Source organism: Muntiacus reevesi, chromosome 19 (assembly GCF_963930625.1).
Source record: "Muntiacus reevesi chromosome 19, mMunRee1.1, whole genome shotgun sequence".
NCBI classification, from domain to species: domain Eukaryota; kingdom Metazoa; phylum Chordata; class Mammalia; order Artiodactyla; family Cervidae; genus Muntiacus; species Muntiacus reevesi.
Window position 1 is genome coordinate 41303037 of NC_089267.1, and position 25938 is coordinate 41328974.

The 25938-nt window shown below is 37.1% G+C and overlaps 1 protein-coding gene across 4 annotated transcripts in view; it reads left to right on the plus strand.

Annotated features, from left to right (window-relative positions):
• Positions 1-21317, plus strand: part of ATG5 (autophagy related 5) — a 120683-nt gene extending 99366 nt beyond the window's left edge. The window contains exons 7-8 of one of the 4 annotated variants that reach the window (XM_065911558.1): positions 843-960; positions 16907-21315. In XM_065911558.1, coding sequence (XP_065767630.1) covers positions 843-960; positions 16907-17043 — 255 coding nt within the window. In that variant the 3' untranslated portion in view covers positions 17044-21315. Of the gene's footprint in view, positions 1-842; positions 961-16773; positions 16866-16906 lie in introns of those variants that run through there. The other 3 variants (XM_065911559.1, XM_065911557.1, XM_065911556.1) reach the window with 3 other exon arrangements.
• The last annotated feature ends 4621 nt before the right edge of the window (positions 21318-25938 follow it).

Consider the following 25938-nt stretch of genomic DNA (forward strand, 5'->3'; position numbering starts at 1 on the left):
TGTGCTTCTAGAGAGGGAATTTGAGAAAATTAAACCTTAATTTTTTGAAGGAGTAAGATGTTGAAGTTGTTAGCAGTCAATTATGACAGTGCTAATAATAAGAATTGTCAGAGGAAATGTACCTATTATTTTGAAATTTTTGAACCTATAGAAAAGTTTTAAAATAGTAAAACTGCTAAGACCATCTAAGACCCTTCACCTGGATTCACCAGTAATTAACTTTTTTTCGCATTTGTTGTCTCTTTTTCTATACACATGCTCTCTCTCCTCTCCCCTAACCATTTGATTGTAGGTTTCAGACATCATGGTACCTAATTCCTGAACATCTGATCATGAATTTCTTAGCAGTAAGGATACTGTCCTTATAAACATTATCACACCTAAGAAATGTATCATTAATCTAATATTATCTAATGTTCATCTGGTATTTCCCCAGTTATTTCAAAAATGTCTTTTATAATTGATCTTTTTAAATTCCTTTCTCCAATCCAGTATTCAGTCAGAGTTTATGTTTTGTATTTAGTTGTGATGTCTTGTCGGTCCCTTTTAATCCTTTTTTGTTTTTTTTTTTCTGCCTCTGACTTTTTTTTAAGTGTCCAGGTCAGCTGCGTTTAAAGTGCTACATGTTCTGAATTTGCCTTATTGCCTCCTGTGGTTAGATTTACTTAGGTTTGTGTTAAGCATTTTTAGCCATAATACCACATGTGTGATGTATGCTTCTGATTACACTGTATCTGTATCAGAAGGCATCTCATGCCACCTTTAAATTTCTAATGTATTAATTCATAGCTTGTAGCAATAGAGACATAATTGTTTGGACCCTTTTTTCATTTCTCAAATAGACAACAACTGAACGGCCTTTCATTCAGAAGCTTTTTCGACCTGTGTCTACAGATGGACAATTGCATACACTAGGAGATCTCCTTAAAGAAGTCTGTCCTTCTGCAGTTACTCCTGAAGGTAATATAATTGACAACATTAAAACATGTCTTTCATTCCTTTTCATTACCGAAGTAACATAAGAATTCTGTATTTAACGTGTAACTCTATGACTGGTTCATATCAATGTATGACAAAACCCACTGGGAAAAAAAAAATAACTAAATAAAATTTAAAAAAAAAAAGAATTCTATATTTATAAATAACATGTATTAGTTACTTCAGTAAGATATTTTCATTATCTTACAAGGAAAAATCTTTTGAAACAGAAGCACTTAATACTTAACTAACTATTTCATAAGTTATTGACACTAACAGAATAAGAAACTCATTCTCTTTAGCAAACCGAAATATGGTTTTAAAGTCACTCTCTTATATTTTGGGGCCCGGGTTTTTCATTTGTGAGTTCAGTTTTGGTAAATGTTGTATTTTTAATCTTGCATTGTGTTTCATCATTCTAAAGAAATAAGAGATAGTTTTTTTTTAAAAAAAAGTCTTAGGTTTGGTTGATATTTTAAAGTTCAAAATACTGAGTAATGGATACATATTTTATTTGGAGTTTTTGCTACTCTTTAATGTTTTACTGAACATTATTCTCTTAGGATCTAACATTTCACAAGGCTAGTCAAAAACTTGCCCTGTTTTATAGTCCTTATTTTGTAATTTATGTTAAAATTGTTTTCCTGTAAGCAGAGGAAAAATAGAAAAATCGCTTAATTGCAGCATAAGAAACACAAGGAAAATGCAGAAAACTAGGGGGAAAATGCTGTAAACCCCTAACTCATAGAGACTACTATTGACACACACATACAGATATATACTTGAATATTTGAGAGGGTGTATGTGCGTAAATTTATCTGTCCTCCTTTTTTCACCTGATACAATATGATAGTTCTTAAAAATTCTTTAAAGCCATTTTTTAAAATGCCATGACCCTTGGTATCTATGTACCATAATTTGACCATCACTCTATCTCTAAATGACTTGTCTTATTGTTGGTTACTGTGCTGTAGGAGAAATTTCAGTGGCATATTGCTGTGTTTGTTAATATGTTGCCTAGACTTGTATATGTTATATAGAAAAATATTAAAAACTTACCACTTTAAATCTTTTATGGTAAGAGGTAAGGCAGTAATAAATGCAAAGGTAAATACTTCAGTAGATCATGCTGTATTTCTTATTAACATATCCTATGTTGGGATGATGGCAGTATTATTTACATGACTTGTAACTATATCACATAGTTCAAGAAGCGTTTAGTATTTGTGGAAATGGTTTGCCTACTCAGTACAATTAGAAGAAATAGGATTGGGAGGAATATTCACATTCCAGTCTAAAAGACTAAACAAAGAATATTGAGCTCAGAAAATGTGCCGTTTGGCCTGTTAATCAAATATGCTTCCTTTCCCTGGCATTTCTGTGTGTATCTAGCACTTTGAAAATACACAGAGGCTCAATAGGAGGGAAGAAGAGGGACATCTAAATACCACCAGAACCAGTTCCAGAAGGGACTGATAAAAAAGATCATTGACTACTACCCAGAGCTATGAAAATTGAGTTAACTTCTCTGGCGATCCAGTGGTTAAGACTGCACTTCCACTGCAGGGGACTTGCTTTCAGTCCCTGGTCAAGGAACTAAGGTCTTACAAGCCATGTGGTGCAACCAAAAAGCAACATGTTTCATATATATATATATACACACACACACATATATATGTATGTATGTATGAAATGTATATGTATATTTATAAATATATATCTATATACATATATATATATATAGAGAGAGAGAGAGAGAGAGAGTTTATAAGGCCTTACTAATGTCATTTGTCAGCTTCCCTGGTAGCTCAGCTGGTAAAGAATCTGCCTGTAATGCAGGAGATCCCGGTTCGATTCCTGGGTCGGGAAGATCCTCTGGAGAAGGGTATCTCCCACTCCACGTCTTGGGCTTCCCTCATGGCTCAGTCAGTAAAGAATCCACCTGCAGTGTGGGTGATCTGGGTTCGATCCCTGGGTTGGGAAGATCCCTTGGAGGAGGGCATGGCACCCCACTCCAGTGTTCTTGCCTGGAGAATCCCCATGGACAGAGGAGCCTGGCGGGCTGCAGTCGATGGGGTCACAGAGTCAGACACGCCTGAGCGACTGAGCGCAGCAGTGCTGTCCTAGCCGAGCTTCTGTTACTGTCACACATGTCCTCATGTCTCTAATGCTCAGTATTTCAATCCCTGCGTTCTTTGTGTCATTACTTGAAACATTATTTATGGTCTTTGAATCATGACATAATTAACAGTAAGTTGATTTTAATACTATCTTAGAATCTTAATCTATCTTTATTGCTACCTAGTTTTCATTTTCAGTAAGAGTTTGCATCAAGTAATTGTTCTGCCATGCAGTGATTTTTATTTAATTTATAAGCCATCACTACAATCTAGTTTTAGAATACTTCTATCATCTCAAAAGTTTCCGTGTGTGTTTGTAGCTAATTTCTGCTCCTGCTGCCAATTATAGACAACTATTGATCAGCTTTCTGTCTAGAGGTTACCTCCTTTGGATATTTCACATAAAGGGAGTTACACAAAATTGCAATTGTTTTTCTCTTTTACTTGATGTTGTTCGGTTTCATTCATATTCTATAAATTTGTAGTTTGTTCCTTTTTATTACTGAACAGTATTCCAGTTGGGTGACACATTTTGTTTATTCACCAATTGATAGATGTTTGAGTTTCCACCTTTTCACTTTGATGAATAATGCTACTCTAAACATCCTTATTCTGGCATATATTTTCATTTTTCTTGAGTAGATCCCTAGGAGTGGAATGGCTGGGTTGTATGGTAGATTTATGGCTAATTTTTAAAAGAAACTGCTAAGCTTTTCCAAAGTGGCTGAGTCATTTTACAGTTCTACCCACAGTGAATGGAGATTCTAGTTTCTTCACATTCTCACCATTGTATATATTTTTTTGTCTTATTATAGCCATTCTAGTGTTTGTGTATAGTGGTAGCTCATGTTTTTTAAAATTTCCCTGGTAACTAATGATGTTGAGTATTTTCATGTGCTTTTTGTTATTCATGGATATATTTGATGAAATGTCTCATGTAAATCCTTTTCTTATTTTTCGTTGTAACTTATTACTGACTTCTGAGAGTTATTTATTTATTCTGCTTGTTAAGTCCTTTACCAGACATGATATATGATTATTTTCTCCTAGTCTGGGAATTATCTTTTCATTTTCTTTTGAAGAGTAAAAAATATTTTATTTTGATGAAACCCTATTGAGGTTTTTTATATATTGTGTTCAGTTAAATAATCAAAATTTTTTTTCTAGTAGATGATACATTTATATAGTTCCAAAATCCAAAAGTTTATAAAATAATTTAGTGAAAAGTCTGTATCTCAGCTCCTATACATAAAACCCTGATTCAGTTCCCCTCTCCAGACACAACCAGTGTTGCCATCTCCCAGTAAATCCTCACAGGGATAGTGAAAGTTTTTATTTTTGAACTCAAGTTGTAGAAATTTGGACTGGGATAGTCCCAGTAACTTTAGGAATAATCTTACCATTGCAGTTCGTTTTCCCCATACTGTAAAAGTGTGTGTGTGTGTGTGTGTGTGTGTGTGTGTGTGTGTTTTAATCTGTTTAATGTCTGTTTTTGCCAAATTCCTAAAGATTTGGGCATATAGACTAGTTTTCCCATTTGAAGTTAAGAGATTAATCATTTTTATTGCTGATAGAGATGGGACCCATAGGCTGCCCCCATTGCAAGCATTTGCCTTCAGTTATTCACTTCTCTGCACTATATTTTTCTCTTTTTGAGTACTTTATAGTATTTTAATTTAAAAATGCTTTTATCAATTAAGAGTAAATTGAAATCACACCAGTCAGAATGGCCATCCCTTAAAAGTCTACAAACAATAAATGCTGGAGAGGGTGTGGAGAAAAGGGAACCCTTTTGCACTGTTGGTGGGAATGTAAATTCATATAGCCACTGTGGAAGACAGTATGGAAATTCCTTTAAAAACTAGGAATAAAACCACCAGATGACCCAGCAATCCCACTACTAGGCATATGCCCTGAAGAAAATCGAAAAAGACACATGTACCCCAGTGTTCATTGCAGCACTATTTATGATAGCTAGAACATGGAAGCAACCTAGGTGGCCATCAACAGATGAATGGATAGACAAGCTGTGGTACATATATACGATGGAATATTACTCAGCTGTAAAAAGGAATGCATTTGAGTCAGTTCTGCTGTGGTGGATGAACCTAGAGCCTATTATACAGAGTAAAGTAAGCCAGAAAGAGAAAAACAAATATTGTATACTATCCATATATATGGAATTTAAAGATGGTACTGATGAAATTATTTGCAGGACAGCAGTGGAGACACAGAGAACAGACTTATAGCCACAGGGGTGGGGGAGGAAGGAGAAGGTGGGATATATGGCAAAAGTAACATACAGACTTATATTCAGTTCAGTTCAGTTGCTCAGTCATGTCTAACTCTTTGTGACCCCATGAACTGCAGCACTCCAGGCCTCCCTGTCCATCACCAACTCCCAGAATCCACTTAAACCCATTTCCATTGAGTTGGTGATGCCATCCAACCATCTCATCCTCTGTCGTCCCCTTCTCCTGCCCTCAATCTTTCCCAACATCAGGGTCTTTTCCAATGAGTCAGCTCTTTGCATCAGATGGCCAAAGTATTGGAGTTTCAGCTTCAGCATCAGTCCTTCCAATGAACACCCAGGACTGATCTCCTTTAGGATGGACTGGTTGGATCTCCTTGCAGTCCAAGGGACTCTCAGGAGTCTTCTCCAACACCACAGTTCAAAAGCATTAATTCTTCTGTGCTCAGCTTTCTTTATAGCCCAACTCTCACATCCATACATGACCACTGGAAAAACCATAGCCTTGACCAGACAGACCTTTGTTGGCAAAGTAATGTCTCTGTTTTTAGTATGCTATCTAGGTTGATCATAACTTTCCTTCTAAGAAGTAAGTGTCTTTTGATTTCATGGCTGCAGTCACCATCTGCAGTGATTTTGGAGCCCCCCAAAATAAAGTCAGCCACTGTTTCCACCGTTTTCCCATCTATTTGCTATGAAGTGATGGGACTGGATGACTTGCATGACCACATGTAAAGTAGACAGCCAATGGTCATTTGCTTTGTGACTCAGGGAACTCAGACCCTCTGTAACAACCTAGAGGGGAGGGACGGGGAGCGAGATGGGAGGGAGGCTCAAGAGGGAGGGGACGTATGTACACCTATGGCTGATTCACACTGAGGTTTGGCAGAAACAACACAATTCTATAAAGCAATTATCCTTCAATTAAAAAATAAATTTAAAATTTTTGAAAAAATGAAATTTAAGCTAAAGCTTAGCATTTTTTTTATATATTTATTTTTTTATTTTTCAGTGGGTTTTGTCATACATTGATATGAATCAGCCATAGAAAGCTTAGTATTGAAGTGACTACCTTATTGTACTTTCCTTAGATGTTTTTTTGACAATCTGCTTTCCAAAACATTGTGTCATGTAAACATATTTCTTCATAAGCTCTTTGACTGTTGAGCGAGAACATCACAATGAGCCTCGAGATCTTAAGACTGCTGCACTGTAAGATGCTCAGTGGGCAGCACACGCATCAGCAAATCCACAGAAAGAGGAAAGAGACTTCGTGGAGGGAGAGCAGGAAGAGATTGGTTGGATGTTAATTTTGTATTTGACATCTTTGAAGAATTGTGTAAATGTTGGAACTTAAAGTTATTTTAGTTCATTCTCCTAGTTTTTTAGATGAAAAGGTCCAAGGTTTCTTAGCTGCTTCATTGTAGAACTAGGTTTGGAAGTCAAGTCTCCATCTTCTGGTCCATTGGTTTTTCCACCTTACTTTGCTGCCATTTATTTTCATTTTCATCTTTTCACTTTTTTGTATACTTTAAAATAACATTCTGAAATGTTTACTTTCTCTTAACGTCTTTTTGGTTTATGTTTAGTACCTAATCTGGCCTACATGCATGACCCCGTCGTCTGTTTTACCCCTGGTATGATCTTAGAGACTTGAACTTCTGTTGCTATTGTAGTGTTCCTGTGTGTAATTCTGGCTATTCTTTTTGATGGATATGAAAATGATGTCTATGACATTCAGCATGTACATGAAAGCAGTCATATGCTTTGAGCCAACACGTTCTGTCAGAACACACCTTTGTGTTTTTTGTTCATTCCCACACCCAGATCACAGCACAGACAAGTTATTGTCATCCCGCACCAGAACGGCACACACATTTGTGAGGCTTTTTTATTCTTTTAAACACTGTTCCCTCCTAAATTTCTAACCTGGTCTACCTGCCCATCCATTCTTAAAGAATACACAAGATGACCCCCCCCCCCTTTTTTTAAAGAGAGGGCAGTGAGGTAGACACTCACAACTTTAATCCACAAACTTGCCTCTTAGGTGAGTATCTTTGTATGACAGACTTCTTCCCAGACTCTCACATGCTTGTGTCAATCAGGGACCATACACACACTTCACTGAAATGCTATAAATAGCACTCTACCTCTGCTTTTGAGGTCCTCTTGATGGTACCTTTCATGCCCAGAGGAGGCCACGTTTCTCACACCAATACCTTATCTTTAGAAAAACGTTTTATGTGCCTCTTCCATTTGTCACCTCTTTAGAAGATAACTGTCATTTCAAGATCTATGGGAAGTATTCAAAACATCAAGTCATTCTTTCAGTAAAGAACTGTTTACTGTCTGGTTCAGCACACCTGTAATATTGTCAGCCATGAAGCATTTTGAAACACCTGCACCCAACTTAAATTGAAAGCGAAAGACTGTAAGATTGGGTGTGTGTGGATAAGAACTCGCTGTCGTCACATGATTAAAAGAGAAAGTGCTTCATAAAAGTTATGTGGCACCATTGTCTGTTGCTCCTTATGACAGGTGATTCATGCATGAAGGAATTTTGCCTTGTTTCATCATATGAAGGTAGAATGTACTAATATTCATGAAGACATGCTTTAGGTCTTTTTTCTTATAATTAATGATGAGCTGCTTTATGTGATTCTTTTTTTGTTGTTTTTCAAGTGGCTTGAGAAGTTAGCCAAGGTAACAGGAAATAACCAAAGGTGAACTCAGGTAAATTTTTTTCTGTGATATCAGCAATAGTTAAAATGACTCAGAGAGCTAAGCTTCTGTAGCAGGCTTGAAGTGAAGTATTTCTTTGTCCATTAGAAACAATGTAACCAAAATTTTTTAAAATCTAAAAATCACAACTTTTATTCTTTTACTTTGGAGAATACAAAAAACTTACAAGCTTTGCCAAAACATATTTTATTTCCCAGTTGTCTAATGTAATGCATAAAACCTAGTAAGTTAGGATTATAAAAATTAAAGTGTCCATTCTTGCTTTTTTGTTGTTGTTGTATTTTTATTTATTTATTTATTTTTGATGGAAGGAGTATTGCTTTACAGTGTTGTATTGGTTTCCACCAAACATCGACATGAATCAGTCATAGATTACCCACATCCCCTCCCGCTTGAACATCCCTCCCCTCCCTCCCCTTCCATGCCTCTGGGTTGTTTCGGAACCCTGGTTTGAGCTTCCTGAGTCACACTGCAGATTCTCATTTGCTGTCTCTCTTAGTCCTCTGTAGCAGTTGGGCTGTCGTGATCCTGAATTTATATTTGCCATTGTACAACTGGAGTGTATGTTAAGGCAAAGGCTTACATTTTACGGGAAATGAGTCAAGGCCCCCAGCATCGCTCTTACCAGCAAGTGCAGTCTTCTTGCTGCTTGCCTCTTTCCATTTCTGCCTTGCTTCCTGGGATTTTATTTACTCTTTGAGCCCCTTCCCAACTTCCATTGAACTTTCGGGTTCCCTTTGATGTTGTAGCTTTCATTATTCATCAGTCAGTTTCTTCACATCATATTGTCTTCTGACACTGGGGTTACTCAGATGTGTACGATAGCATCCCTGCTTTTAAGAAACTAGTCCAGCTGGAGTGGACTGAAAGTGATCTGTGTAGGAATGGAGATATGCAAAGGATTTTAGGAATATTATCTTATCCATTCTGGAGTGGATAGTAAAGACCAAGCCAGGCCTTAAAAGATGAGCAGAAATTGTTGCAAAGGAGGGACCAGGCCACACGTATCACATGACCACTGAAGTAGACTCCTTCACCCAGGGGCAGGCTGCTGAGGGGTAGTGTCTACTCTGAAATGCTGATTTAAAATGTCCCTACTTTATTTTGCTGAAAGACTCACTTTATTTTTGTACTTCTCTCCTGTAAAAGTACAGATTTTTAGTGAAGTCAGAGATGTAGGAGAAAGCGTTGAGGAACTAAGTGACTAAGATTGATCTTTTATTTGCTTGGTTAGGACATTAGAAGATAATTTTAACAACTGAGGCTAGGGTGTCACAATACACCATCTAGGTCATCTAACTTGAAAATTACAGTTTTATTTTTGACATGCTTTATGATAAACCACAGAATAGTTTCTATAAAATTAAGAAAAGATGGTGTATTCATGTTTTTTCTCCTTAGCTCTGTAGCATATGATTAGATTGTTTATAAAGTGAATTAACTCTTTGCTTATAATCACTTTTTTCATACATAAAGCAATTAGAAAAAAGAAACATTCAAGTCTCACTGTTCACCTGAGGCAGATCCTTCAGTTTGAAGTTTGAACTTCAAATTGGCGCTTTTGTCGGCATGATGACATTGACTGCCCAAAGACATGGCATTTCAGACTTGCCAGTTCATGCCACAGAAACGTAAAACCTTCAGACTTCATCAGGATGAGGGGTTCGAAGTGAGAATAATAATCATTTTTCAGTTTCAGTAACTCTATTTTATAGAGTAAAAACCATTAAAAAAAAACAAACCCACTACTAAATGATCTTCTAAATTAGACAGTGTGAAGGTACAAGAGGATACTGGAATGAAAACAGATTTTAAATGAGTGAAGACAGAATTAGTAGTGAACTGTGGAAGGCACATTTGTAACCTTGCTAAGGTACCGTGAGCCTGCCGTGTGGGAATGGTCACTGGACCGCAGTCTCAGCCTAACACTCTCTGCTCTTCACTGTTTTCTCTCTCCGGATATAAAAGAAATGATACAGTGTCACACACAATGGTAATACAAGAAGTTCTTCAAACGTAGCCCTCATTAACAAAGATGTACTATATTTAATTTTGGACAGAAGAAACTTATGAGACTTATTTTAAACTTGGTAATTTTCTTGAATTCATCCTTATGCCATCAAATTCTACACTGAATCAGACTCTCTGCCTTGTTGTGTCATTGTCCCTCTGTCGCTGTGGTTTGTCCCGATACGTGGGCACCACGAACTAATTTTGGCTGTATAAAATCTCTTAGTGACTCAATCTGTTGACATATGTCTTTTCTAAAATCAAAGAAATAATTAACTGCTTATTTTCATTATTCTCCATTGGCAAAGATAGGATTACTGGGCCTGTCAGGAGAGACTTCTGATTTCCTTTATCTAGTTCCTGAGACGTTAAATGAATTAACCTGACTTTTTAAAAAAATGGGAACCGATACTTGCACAGTTAACATTTCATCTTTAGCACTAGAAAACAGAATTTCTTTAACAAAATAGTAGCACATGCAGGAGATTAAAAGCAAGTCTTCTCTTTGCTAAAGCAAGTCCTGTGAGACTGTACTCTGACCATCCATGAACAGCGTGACTATTGCCTGTCTTTTAAATAAAATAGTTAGTTCTGAACTGTTCTGCAGTTCATACCTGACATATATTAATAGACCTTGTTATGCCCAACTAGAATTACTGGATCCTTTTATGAAAGCAGATCAAAAATATTTGAGCTATATTTTCAAAGTTGTATTTTGGTTTTTTTGGGGGGGTTGAAATGAACAAGTTTAAGTTTGTAACTTATACCACACTTTTATTAAGAGACATTTAATCAGTTTATTTAAATGGTCTTACAATCACTTGATACAATGTTCTTTTTATAATAATAGCTGATTTGGGGGGCGGTTAAGTTTAGATTTGGGTTTATTACTTCCTCAGAAATATAAAGGTTATAAGCAGGGCAATGAAAGAATTGACATAGACATGTTTTGAAAATCTTATACAATATGTTAAGAGTCAAAGCTCTGGCAATATTTTGGACAGAAATAATTAACATATATTTATAAATTTATGCATGGAAAAAGATATGTGATCTATATTAACTGATATATTCATTAAAACCTGTACTACTAAGTGAGTGTAGATCCGGAAGAAGTTAATGTAAGTATTTTTAAATGGGTTTGTACTTCTCTGATAAACAGCACTTTCCTTCTGTTTGTGATCATAGGATAAAAGCTCCGTAAGCTTGTATATGTTCATTTTTACTGCTACATCATGTAGTGTGCTCTTAAGATTGAGATCTCATTCCCCAGGAAGCATTTCTGTCTAAGATTAATTGCCCTTTTAAAATCAGCGTTTGATGTATTCCTTTGGCTATATCCTGGCTTGGTTTAACCCTCTTTGACCTGACCTCACTGACTATTACCGCTGAGGCTGAGTCAGAATCCTTCAGCATGATGTATGCATTTCAGATTTCAGCCTGTGGTTTTTCATGTCGATGGATTCAATTAGTTGGCGTTTTACTAATGAACATATCAGAGGTTAAAGAATTTGTCAGACAGAACAAAATTGTTCAGAATAGTGGTAGTTAAAAAAGCTCATCTCTTTGTTTTTCAGAATGATCAAGTATTTTTCAGAAGTTTTACCTTTCAGCATCACATACATTCCAAGATAGCAAATTGAGGCATTTTCTGCTGAACTATAAAATATATATATGAAGCCACAGATCTAAACACAGTGGTTACAATCTCTGGCCTTAAATTTCTATTACTCCATAAGTAATATTCATAAGTGTGAACTAAAAAACAAGTTACTAATCTGAAATTTTCTGATTAAAAGCACTTTCCCTTAAGAGATACATCATCCATTTCTCTAGCTTCCTTTAAATTCAGAAGTTTCACATATTTAGTTACACATATTAACAGTAAGAGTGAAACTCATGCATCTTTCTAGAATCTCACATAACCTGTTTTTAAAGACATTTAGGTCATATTCCTTGTTGATAATTGGCTTAAAAGTAATGACTAAAAGCCAGATTTGGATGGGGAAGGCTGTGAGCCGTTGCTGATTTGCTTTGCATGTGTGCTCAGTTGTGTCTGTGACCCTGTGGACCATAGCCCACCAGACTTCTTTGTCCATGGAATTTTCCAGGCAAGAATACTGGAGTGGGTGGCCATTTCCTTCTCCAGGGGATCTTCCTGACCCAGGGATTGAACCCCTGGCTCTTGAATCTCCTGCATTAGCAGGCAGATTCTTTACCACTGTGCCACCTGGGAAGCCCAAGCCATTGCTAACAGAAATCTTTAAAAGGCAGATTCATCACATACTCTCAAGTTCTCTAATAATGGTATACTTTAACTTGTGTAGCAAAGATTTTCGAAGGTTATTTATTTCCCCTCCTTGAATTTTTCCTCTTTAAAATAAACTGAGACCCATACCTGAAGTTTAGTAAGTAACTTTACCAGAGTACAGTAGGGCCCTTTTGATTTATCGAGGCTGTGCTTTGCTGAATATAACACGTAGAGAGCACTACTAGATTAATCCAGAGTGCTTAGAGTGCTTAAGGAATTTTTTAAATTTCATTTTGTTGCTTGCATAATGATTGAGTCTTTGGGTTTTTGTTGTTGCCATCTCTTCCTTTTTTTCCTTAACACATTCATAAAATCTGTGCCACACTGCATAATAATGAGGCTGAGTAATGCAGAGTGTATATTAACATGAGGCCTCATTCTCACAGCCCTGTGCATGCCAGTCACTTAATTGAATCCGCAGTTTTTATATACCTTTTGATATATCACTCACTTTATTGAATACATGTTGTGTCCAAGCCCTGTGCTGAGTGCTTTATTTGGATATCCCCTTTGATCCTCTACGCAACCCCAGAGATGAGAATTCTTTATCTACACTGTCGGAGGAGGAAACTGGGACTCGGAAGGTTGAGTGATTTGCCTGAGAATTCAAAACTAGTGTATTATGCTGATTTAAACTCAAAAAGAAATATTTTGCTTCTTAGCCTTAAAAGACTCATGTACTAGAACTGGAAGACATGTTACCAGTTCTCTGTTTTAGAACAGTGGTCTACAGACTGACCTATGGTGTTGAGTCTTATAATACTTGGACTTATGAGTAAGATGAGTATAAGAAATGAAATTTTATTGTGGTAGTCTCTTTATAGATATATGCTCCCTTTAGATTTAACATCTAACTCTTAAAGTGAATTTAATTACTATTCTCTCCAAAGAAAATGCTTGTCTCTGACATTTATTTGTCCTTTTCCTTAATTCACAAACTCAAAGTATTTAGGGATGACTGTTCTTATATTTACAACATGAATTAAAAGAGGTAGTTTTTTAAATTACTGTGTGGACATTCTATAGAATAACGACATGTATTCTTCAAAATTGTCAAGGTTAGGAAGTGCAAAGAAAGGCCAAGAGCTGTCCAAGTTAAAGGAGAGTATAGAGACCTGAAAATTAAATGCAATGTGTGATTCCTGTACTAGATCCCTAGACTGGAGAAAAGATAACTAGGATAATTAATAACTTCTGAAGTGATTACATAATAGTATAGTGTCAGTGTTAATGTTTTATTTTGGTAACTGTTCTATGATTATATAAAAGAATATTTTTATTAGAAAGTGTACATTGAAATATCAAAGGTAAAAGACTCAGTGTTTCTAATTTACTCTCAAATGATTCAGAAATTAATTGTATATACATAAGATGATAAAGCAAATGGGGCAAAATGTAAACAATTGATGACTCTGGGTGAAGAGAAGGTCCTTATGCTGTTCTTACAACTTTTGTCTAAGTTTGAAATCATATCCAAATCAAAAGTTACCCCCCAAAAGTGCCCTGTATGAGAGAATTTCGTATAGAACGAGTTCACTTGATTACTGTGTCAAACGTTTGCCTACTTTAAAACATCAGACTAACGTTTTTAAAAATCTGAGTGGGTGAGATGTGGAGTAACATTTTTCTCCTGAGTCATTTACTTTGTAGTGACATATTTTTTATTCCCAAGTATTAAATTCTAGATTCCCATTTTGAAACACAAAGATATATTTACCAAAAACATGATTTACTTTAGTAGCAGTATCATCAAGCGTTTCCTTTCTGTTAGGGGAAAAAGAATCTGCTAATTTTTCACTGCTTCGTTCTGTTAGTTCTGGTATTGCCAAAATATGCTGTTGTGCTTGTTGTTATTTATGGTAACATGAATTTTGGTGATGGCATATATACATCTGGGCTCTTTCAAAAGCATTCTGACTTTTTGTTGTTTTAATAACCAAAGCAGTCTTTTTCAGTCGAGCTCTTATTCTCCATAGCAGTGGCAGCCGCTAGACATGACTTTCAAAGCATTATTTCTGATAGTGTGTTTAACCAGCAGCAAAACGATTCAAGCCATGAAGACATTTATTGTCAGGCACCATGCTAGGCTGCTGTGATATATAAGAGAAACTTTACTTCATAGTTCCAAGGGCACTGCTGTCCCATTCTGATGTTTCTGGTGACAGTTATGTTATCAGAGGAAGTCAGAAAACCAGAAAGGTAAATATACACAGGTGAAATATTTGGACAAATATAGGCAATGACCAAATTACATATGTAAAATCTTAAGCTGTTGTGTTGAAGGATATGACAGTCCTGGACCACTTCCTTAGTTGTCCATGTTTAGTGATACTTTTATGTTCCAGATTAAACGTGGTCTTAGTTTAAACCAGAGAATCAGTGCTGCCTATTCAGGTTTCTGATAATGTGATTTGTTGGGTTTGTTCTACAGAGTGAATTGTGCTTACGTTCCCCAGCTTCTGCTGTACCACTCTTAGACTCCGTGGGTCCTCTTCTGTGGCTCCGCGGGTCAGTCTATTCCCTTTCAGACATGCTGTGCGTCATGTCGTATTTGCTCGCACATTTACATGCTGGTGCAGGCACAGAATTCTGGATATTCAGCTTTATTCCATACTATCCAAAGGTGACACTGCTTAAGGAAGAACTTTATAGATAAAGCACTTTTACTCTTACACCACTGCTCTTTCATTTTTTTGACTCAGTGCTAAGTAGGAGGAAGATTCTGAGAATATTAAGATATTTCAAAGAAATATATAATAAGGCTATAAAGAGAACTGCACCGGAAATGTTTTTAAATATTCTAAGAAAGATTTAATACAGTAAAACCTTGGCAATCTAGAACTTACAAAGAATGAATCATTCCAGATAGCTGAGGGTTTGTCCGATTTGAGTATCAACATTTTAAAATCTTCTCAAAGTACTAATACCGTGCTTTCTATAGTATTCTGTATATAGCTTAATCTTTTGGTTATAAATGATTCACATCATTATGAAAACCAATCATTGTATTAATACTGTGATCACAACTGTGTAAGAAGTATGTATAGATGCAGCAGAGATCGGTGGACAAATCAAAACAATGAAAGCATTTTTTTTAGGTTAATAGTATTATAAGCCTTTTCCAGAATTGTTTTAAGCTATGACATTTTCTGGAGACATTTATTTGGGAATCTTTGGGGCTGATAGTATGTTTGTTACGACTTTATTTTTGGCATTCTTTTAGCAATGCTCCAGTGGTTTTATATCTTCTCATTGTCAGTCTGTTGACTGTCACCTCCCAGGACTGTGCTGCCTCTAGCAGGAAGTTTAAATATTTCTTTAAAAGGGTCTCTTGTCTCAGGTGCCAGCCACACCATGATCACCATACATCATCAGCCCATTCTGCCTAGACATTAGAGCACTAGGGATGCAAACGTCATTTTCAACAGAGAAGAAAGGGGAAAAATGGGGTATTTCCCTCTCATGCGGTTCCATGAATTCCCTGTTTTCCTTGTTGCCTTCTGTGTCCAGGAAGCTGAGAGATTTAGATGTTGCAGATTGAAGAGACTTAAGAGACAGACCAAGAATTGTGCTAAAGGAGTGATACAGTTTCTTGAAGGTTCTGTGTTTTGTTTTTTAAAAAAAAAAAGGTTTTTTTTTTTTTTTTAACTTTTGGTGTTATTCTGTAGCAACCAAGCATGCTTTGTTTTATTTCAGGATTGTCAGTGATTTATACCAAAATCATAAAAGACACAAAGCTAATCTTTAATTTTTAACAAAATTTGAACTTAGGAAAAAAGCATAAATTGCAGCAACCTTTTAATTAATGAATGGACATCAACAAAAATCAATCAAATTTCATGATTCTGAAACAGAAATCCCTGAGTCAGACTCCTAGTTCCTTCTCATTAAAATTTTAACTCTTCTTCTAATAGTTTCTATAAAATTTTCTCATGCATTTTTGAACAACTTTACTGAAAATTAACTTAAAGCTCCCAACTGTTTCATTAAACATCTTCTTAAACACTGATCTTAAAAAAAAAAAAAAAAACCTGATCTTATTTTTTATGACTTCTAGACACATTTCTGTTTTGTATGTTTTAAATATGTATTGACCTACTTCATACACCTGCCATTTTTAATAGTACAGTTTTTTATGTATAGCTAAAATAAATTTTGATCAGTGGGTACAATGGGCTGTTTTCTCCACTATGGTTTCATTAACGTCAATCTTAGGTAAGCACAGTAATTAAGAAAGAATGAATACTTTCACATATAGCAACAGAATTTTTATCAGAATTCATTGTAACCCTCAGGTTTCTGTTTTGGGTGATACATATTGCAACATTTGAACTTTCTCCATGTCCACATTTCCTGCGCAGGAAACAGACCAGGTTTAACCTGTTAAAGCAGTAAAATCCATTTGATTCACTGAGGATTCTCAAAGGCAGCAGATTATTTTTTCTTCAACTGTTTTGACTCATCGATTATTGTTGGATTTCTTTCTTGGAATAGATGGGGAAAAAAAGAACCAAGTAATGATTCATGGAATTGAACCAATGTTGGAAACACCTTTGCAGTGGCTGAGTGAACATCTGAGCTACCCGGATAATTTTCTTCATATTAGCATCATCCCGCAACCAACAGATTGAAGGATCAACCATTTTCCTGAATGGAATCACCCTTAAATAGGATTTACCAGAGCATGTCACCCTTCTGCTTCAATCAGGTTTGGTGAAGGCACCCTGACCAGAAACACTGCTGCAAGCCAAACAGGAAAAAGATTCCATGTCAGATAAGGGCACTAGGGCTGGTCTTACTGTGCATCACCACTGCTTCCCTCCACTGCCGTCATTAAACCTCAGCTGCGACATGAAAGACTACAGGACCACTGCAAGTCTTCTGTTTTCTTGTAAAATATAATGAAGCCGAAACCTTCGGCCTAAGAAGAAAATGGAAATATGTGCCACTCAATTTGTATTTCTGATTAACAAATAAACAAGGGTATTTCCTAAGGTGACCATGGTTGAACTTTAGCTCGAGGGAGTGGAAACATTGGTTTAATTTTCAAGAGAATTAGACTTAAGAAAGTAAAAGAGAAATTCTGTTATCAATAACGTTCAGTAATTTTTTGTAAAAGATCAAATTACAGTAAACCCATCTTTCCTTAATGAAAATTTCCTATGTTTACAGTCTGTCTACTGGTATGCAATCTTGTAACTTTGATAATGAACAGTGAGAGATTTTTAAATAAAGCCTCAAAATATGTTTTGTCATTTAATAACATACAATTTTGTCACTTTTCCAGTACTTTCTCACTCACCTATAGTAGATCACTGTTTTTATTCTGTGTGTTACCCTTCAGACTGGTCATCATTGGCATGAAATGGGTGTTGGGCATAGGATAACTTGTCTCAGGAGCTGTCAGAATTTCTTGCTGCCGATTTTTAAATATGTGTTCTTTACACTAAAAGTACTGAAATAATGTTACAGTTTATCATTGCTGTTTATCATTGTAAATCTGTCAAATCATAGTATCTTAAGCATCTGTATAATTTTGCATTTTTTTGGGAAAACCCATTCCTTTTCAAGTTAGTGTTTTTCATTGACCTCAGGTCTAATATTTCACTGTGGTCCCTGGTAGCCTGTCTTTGAAGTATCAAGATTACCAATCTCCAGACTGCGGTAGCTTTTCCTTAATGTTACCAAAAATATTCAGAGGTTACTGGAGTTGTTAATTCAAACAAGGAAGTTTTGCTGCACTTTATTACCATGCTGCTGGGTCTCTACCAGCTGAACATAACTTGTGCATTACACTTTGTTTCTTGTGAGCTAACTTGCTGTTCAAATTGAATGTCAGCCTAAGTATTCTAAAAGACGGTATCATACAATAATGGTTTTAGATTCCAAAATAAAAATAAATGTTTTTCTCATAAAAAAAATTATACAAATGTTGCAGTGAGATCCTACTAGTGCTCACTGCTTCCTTTTTCCTTTTGTGACATTTTTTCACTAATCAGAAGCAGACTTATTCACAGAATGAGACAAAGTTAGTCAAAGATCAAATATTCTGGAATGGAAAGTATAGGTCTCAATCAAAAAGAAAAACACAGGGTAGCATTGTGATCAGAGAAAAATAGAAGTGAGTAGCAAATAATTGGCTAATGTCAATAAAATGAAAAGTGCCATTTTAGTAAGGCAGAAAAAATAGTAATATTTGAGTTACTTAAGGATTAAAAAAAACCCACTGACTTGTATTTTTTCAGAAGAAGTTGGTCTGAATATGATTGTTCACATTAAAAGTGTTTATTCATCTATTCAGTTTGGGGATTTTCCCCCTTGATGTTTTGACAGACTGATGTGGGCTTCAGTGAGCAAAAGGATCAAAATGCCAGGAGTGCTAAGCTGTGACGAAGATAAGTGTGGTAAGAGCAAGCAGTAAGCCATAGTAGTTTTCCACAGGCAAGACCCACATAAAGTCTCTGCAGGGGGTTCAAGTGAACCACTGATCTTCACTTCCAGATCTGAAAGTAAATTTTACCAAGCCGTTTCTCATTGTTTTTACTTACTTGTTCATCATTACACCAGCATCATAACTGTATTACTGTACTCTAGTCCCAGGTAAGTCAAGCCCCCATGATAGCCAGAGAAAGAATAAAAACAGAATCTAGTGCTGGGCTTAAATATCTATTTTTGTTTCTTTTTATTTGAATATTTAAATTTTATGGTTTATTAAAAAATTAAATTAATTTTGTGTCTGCCTTTATTTCTAGAAGTTGGAAATGGAATTTATATAAATCAAATTACCTGTTAAGGAAATCATTAAAGTTTCCTTTTCCTTGTTCCTGTTTTAAAAGTTTCTTAAAGAAATAAAAGATAGGAGGGATAAAGGAGGACATATGCTCAAAAACTGGAGAGGGGCACAAATCTCAATATACTTGGTTAACTCATCCTTGGTAGCGAGCATCCTAAGAAAATGAAAATATGTTATTAAGTCACTGTCATTGTTTAACTAGGAAGGACTAAATTTAGCCTAAAAAAATGATCTCATCCTTCATAATATTGCTTTTCACTTGGATGATCCAAGTTCATGGATAGAGTGGATTGATAAGGACTTTTATGTATCTGGAGTCCCAAAATAGCCTGCTTAGAGTTAAAACTGGCCTACCTGTCTTTATAGAATGGTGATGTTTAGACATAATTCCGGTCAGTCTGACATGAACCCAGGAGTGAACTATTCCTGTTATGTTTATCTCCCCATTCACTGGAAACTAGGTGGAAATTGATGGTTTGCTAAGAAAACAGTATAAAAGATTTGATATTGGGTGACATTAACTTATAATGGTTATCTTTCTAGGATATCTTTATATTGTAGGCTATATAAGGTATAACATTTTATTTTCTTTGAATTTTCAGAAGTGTGGTTTACATGGGTCATGCCAAAGAGTAATGTTCTCATGATTTACTTATCATACTGTTGATATTCAGGTCTAAGGTAAGTCGACTTTCCTTTTAGATGTGCCAACACAGTTGAAATAGAAGTATAGAACCTTGGGATTTGATAGGAAAAAAATCAAGTATGACAATATTTATAGTCCATTCAATACATGGTCAGTCGCTGGAGTGTAATCAGTCAAAATACTTACCTATCTCTTGAGTTCCGTCATCCACTGAAGTATTATTTTTAAATATAATTGTCTCTTGGTCTGAAAGTATTAAAAATTACCTGCGTGGCTGTTGGAGAGAAGGGAGTTATGCTTCTTTTCAGGTAATTTGGGATGAAATGATACTTTTGTAATAAAAATTCATTTACCAGATAGATTTATTTGATGAAAGAATCCTTTACATTCTCTTGTGTGAATTACAGATTTGATTCTCCACACTCATTATGGCAAATGTAATACTACTGTGGAATCTGGTAGTCGCAATATAGGAATATAGGAAGCATAGAGTGAAAAAGGACTCTGTTTTTAGACTCTTGAGGTGGTTCATTAAGTATTAAACATTTTAAATGCTTAACTATTCCTGTTTACTGACAGTATGTTGGAATGATCACCAATGAGATAAAGATAAATTTGAAGATTTAAAAATGTCAGCATGTTTTTGACATACCAGTTGATTCTTCTGAAAGTGATGAATTTGGCTTTCCCTCTGTAACTTCTCCACCCCCACATCAGGAGAGTAAATAAAGCACAACCAGGCTTTTTCCTCTTTGCTTTCCATGATTGTTAGTGGACTGTCTTGCACATGGTTAGTGCTTTGCAGCTATGTATAAAGAAAGGGAAAAAATTAACAGGATTATTTAATGATACTTTAAAATTGGTGTTATATTTTTCTGTTAAAAATACCAGCTGTAAAAATAGAAAGGCCCTTGTTGTTTAGAAATCAGTATAAAGTACAGTGGGTGCAGGTTTGCAGTACTGGTGAAGACTTGCTTACTCAAATTGGCTACTTTCAGTAGGAACCACTGTGGATCAGATCCTTGCGTCAGTCCACATTCATTTTAGTCGTAGTGTAGACCGCAGCACAGATCTTCTGTTTCAACATCACTCTAATTTAAGCAGCCCCTAAAGTTGGAGCTATTCTCATCAAGCATCTGGAGGTATTTATTAATTCTGGCCTTTTCATAAATGAGTGGTTTGTGTCTTGCTTTTGCCTGTAGACCTTACTTCTGAAAATGTAATACATTTTTAGCAAGGGAAACATGTTAGATCTGTGAGCAGGGTTCTTCACACTGGGCTAGACTCTTAGAACCATGTTTATGGAAGAACTTTAAGAGAAATATTTGTTGCTCAAGTAGAAGAGGTGTCTTCTTCATGTACTAGAAAATACTGATGAACTCTTCCTTCATAACGTTTACTGTGCTCTACAGTCAATATTTGTGTAGTGTAACAAACAATCTCATGCTGAGCATAGACTCCGTGAGAGCAGAGAGTGGATCTCTTTGGCTCAGGATTGTATTCTAGGACCTACTACTGTGCCTGGAACTTAGTGGACTGTACTACATACTTGTTGAATAAAAGTTTGGAAAAGGCTGTGTAGTATACCTCTCCTTTGGAGCCCAAAGCATATTAATACATTAAGCTTTGAGAAGTTCTAAAGTTAAGAGACCTATTTGAGCCGGCATTTCCGAAATTTTCTTAATTATAGGGATTCCACCCCCCCCACCCCCCAGTTTTGTTGTTGTTTAATAACTAAGTCATGTTCAACTCTTTGCAACCCCATGGACTGTAGCCTGCCAGGGTTCTCTGTCCATGGGATTTCCCAGGCCAGAAGAGTGGAGTGGGTTGTCATTTCCTACTCCAGGGAATGCTCCCAGCCCAGGGATTGAACCCACATCTGCTGCATTAGCAAGTAGATTCTTTGCCGCTGAGCCACCAGGGAAGCCCTTCCCCCTAGTACCACATTACATTGAACTCTAGTTTGGAAAAGACTCCGTTAAATTGTTAGATTCTAATCACCTAGAGTTTAGAGCATAAGGCTTATCCCTGCTGTTCTGACACTCTGTTTGAAAATAGGTCTTAGCTTCTGACTCCAAGCAAAATATCTTGAGCCTGTTCATTCCATCCTCTAGCTGTGTCCATTTTTGTCAGCTTCCTCCTTGAAATTTATTCACCGATTGTGTAATGAGTAATATATGCCAAGCTATGTGCAAGAAATACAATAGGTTAGAATTTTTCATGGTAATACTGGGCGGACAGACTGGGTGCTCAACAGTGCCATATTTTGACAGCACATTCAGAGTAAGATTTAGTGAAAGGGCTGGGAACCATAAGCTCTCTTTACGAGATTTCCATCCAAATATTAAAACTAAGCAAATGGTAAACGCTTAGGTATGAGAGTAAGCAGGAATCAGGGGTGAATAACTGCTCTCTGGGAGCCCCCGTGAAGGTAGCCAGAAGAGCCATGGGGCTGAAATGTGGCATTCTAGGAAGATAATCACTAGAACTGGAGGTGGAGAGGCCAGCTTCGTGGGTGCATGGTTCTCTGTGGCACTGGCGCCTGTGGCAAGCATTTCCTGTCTCTGGGGGGTTACCTTACCTGTTTGGGATGTGGTGAGTGTTTTTGTGTGTTGTCTAGTGCACATTTTCCAAGTAAGTTATGTTGCTGAAAGCTTAAATCTGTAATTTGGGTATTGATATTCTTGTTACTCACAGCTGTTGGATTTTAGCTTTCTTTTACAGAGACAGTAACTCAGTAACTTGTGACCTGTATCTGATCTGTTGTGTGCAGGCCTAAAGAAAACTATCATGCCCTGACTACTGGCCTTTTTCTGGGTAGACCATCTCAACCATGCCTTCCTTAAACATTCATTCATTCCTAGCTCCTTCTGTCATGGTTTTGAAGTTAATTATCATGTAATCCCTGGTGGCTCAGATAGTAAAGAATCTGCTTGCAGTACAGGAGGCCTGGGTTCGATCCCTGGGTTGGGAAGATCTCCTGGAGGAGGGCATGGCAACCCTCTCTAGTATTCTTGCCTGGAGAATCCCCATGGACAGAGGAGCCTGGCGGGCTACAGCTCATGGGGTCGCAAAGAGTCGGATATGACTGAGCAACTAAGCGCGCGCACACACACACACACAGTGTCAGCGTATCCTGATGTCTCTGATGTACCATAATGATCGGACATTCACATGTGACAGAGAAAGTTACTGATGACGCTGATACTGCGAAGGTATCAACTGGAGCCAGCTTTAGATAAGGTCTAGCCAGGTTGGGGCATGGGTTGAGGAGAAATATATTTAAGCAAATCAGGTAAATGTTAAGTCCCTTTTGGATAGTACCATGCATGAAACATTCAAGTAAAAAAGTAGAAATGCCAGATAAGTTGTGATCTCTGTGTTGTTCAGTCGCCCAGTTGTGTCCAACTCTATGTGACCCCATGGACCGCAGCACGCCAGGCCTCTCTGTCCCTCACCATCTCCCAAAGTTTGCCCAAGTTCATGTCCATTGCATCGGTGATGCCATCCAGCCATCTCATCCTCTGGTGCCCTCTTTTCCTTCTATAGTTGGCTATAGATCAACTCGGATGCATGACAGACCTCTTCATTTTCTAGGCAGAACAAAACCCATAGTCTTAGAGCATTTAGGATATCTTAGTAAAGCCAACTCTGATTGCTGACTGTGTGCTAGGCATATTCTCCCAGATTTTATAGAATCCTACATGATTCATTTATTCAAACATTGAGCAAGGAGGATAGTGGGTGTTTTGAGGGGAAGAAGACATGGTCTCTGACCTTAAGAAAGCTCTGTAAGAGGAGAGAAGACAAGAGTAACTAACATGACAGTTGGATATTGCAATGAGCAAAGTACAAACAAACCTCTGTGGGGAAATGGAGCTGAGAAAATGATTTTCTTTGAGTGAACTAGATGGTATCTTGCTTGACCTCTCAGAAGCATTTGACAGTTGATCACACCTTCATTCTTGAAACACTTTCTTCACTGGACACCACACCCTCCTGGTTTCTCTCCTCCCTCAGCCCCTTTCTTGGTTTTCTTTCATGATTCTTTTCTTCACTCCTAGATGTTGCATTGCTCCAGGGCTCAGGCTTTGATGTCCTCTCCTCTAGCTACACTCTGTGTGAGCTCATCTTATAGCATCATGTGTTTTTCTCCAGTCTTAGCTTTTCCTGAGTACCAGACTTACACCCAACCACCTACTTGTCAACTATCTTAGATGTCTAATAGTTCAAAGTTTATTCAAAGTAGAACTCTTGATTTTCTGCTCATACCTGTACTCACTCTTTCCCATCTTAGTAAATGCTCCCCAGCCCCAAAGCCTAGTATCTTTTACTCCTAACCTAGTAATCTTTAATTCCTTTCTTCACATCCCTAAGTCTGTCAACAAGTCATAATGATTCTACCTTAAAATATGCCCAGAATATATATATATATATGTATGTATGTATGTATATTTTACCACTTCCACTGTTTCTGCCTAGGTCTGAGCAACCATTGTCTCACTGGACTACTTAACTGTAGCCTTTCCTCTAGTCTCTCCTTAAAGCACGTGACATCATGACAGTCCTTGGATCAAAACATGCCAGTGTCTTTTTAGCCCATCAAAATAGGTCTAAATTCACCAAGTTCTGCTCAATCTAGTCCCTACTTCTGGCCTCATCACTCTCTGCCTCCACTACTTTTTTATTTCTGCACTGATCTTCTTCCCCACCATTTCCTTTAAATACGCCAAGATCATTCTCTCTCTGGGGATTCCCTGCTGTACATGTTAGCTATATAGCTAACAGTTATTGAGTATTTATTACAGTGTCCCAGGCCCTATTCTAAGTGCTTTTCAAGTGTTAACTCATTTCATTTTAGAGCTATATGAGATAGTTACTGATACTATCCCTGCAGGGAAACTGAGGCACCAGACAATTCTCTACTAGCATCATGAGGTGGGTGGTTGAGCCAGGATTTAAACCCAGGCAGAATGGGCCAAGGCCACACTCTCACCCACTTCCTGCAGGTGCCTTGGCTCACTTTTGGTTGCACAACAGAATGTAAGTTCCATGAGGGCAGGGACATTCTTCTGTTCATCCTCATACCTCTAGCAGGTCATACCTCTATAACCTGTATTTGATCTATTGTATGCAGGCCTAGGGAAAACTTCCACGCCCTGACTACTGGCCTTTCTCTGACGAGGCCATCTCAACCACGCCTCCCTTAAGAGGTTGGTCATCTTAGTGCCCATATTTCTATAGCTCCTTTTGTCATGGTTTTGAAATTAAGTATCATGTAATACGAATTGTTAGCTTATCCTAGTGTCTCTGATGTACCATAATGATACTAACATTTGAGTGTAACAGAGAAAGTTACCAGTGATACTGATAACCTGTGAAAGTATCAACTGGAACCAACTTTATGTCAGAGCCATGCCTTTGACACATGGCAGGGCCTTATTAAATATTTATTGAATGTGTAAGTTTCTACAGCTTCTGAGTAAGTTAGGAAAAGCCTCATTGAAGGCTTTTGAGCTGGAACTTGAAGAAAGGCAAATTCTATCTTCAAGCAATTGGGGATGGAAGGGAAGGGAAGTGAGTTACAGCCAAATAGAGCCATATGAATAAAAAGCCCAGGACTTAATCACTTGCAGGGGAGAAGGAAAGATAAGATAGAAAAGATCTATTCTGGCGAGATTATAGAGAGCCCCGAGCACCTGGCTAAGGAGATGAGATTTTATTTGGTGTGCACTAAGAACCATTAGATAGCATTAGCAGTTAGATGGTATGTGTAAAGCAACCTTTTGAGATGAAGACTCAGGTCAACCATCTTGTAGAGGTTTAGTACAGTCTTAGTCTAGGAGACCAGTGAGAGAAAGGCTGCAATGACTGAGTTACTAACAGCTCTTTGACTATCACAGTAACCTCAGAAATAAAGTTCCTGCATCCACTCCAGCCTCTGCAATTCCTTTCTCCATCTGGCAGCCAGAAAGATCATTTAAAGCTTCAGCTCAGGTCCTGTGATACTGTGATTTATAATAAGAACTATATACTTGGTCTTTGTCCCCTTTCCAGCCCAGAGCTCCTAAAACTGAGAATTTCCTA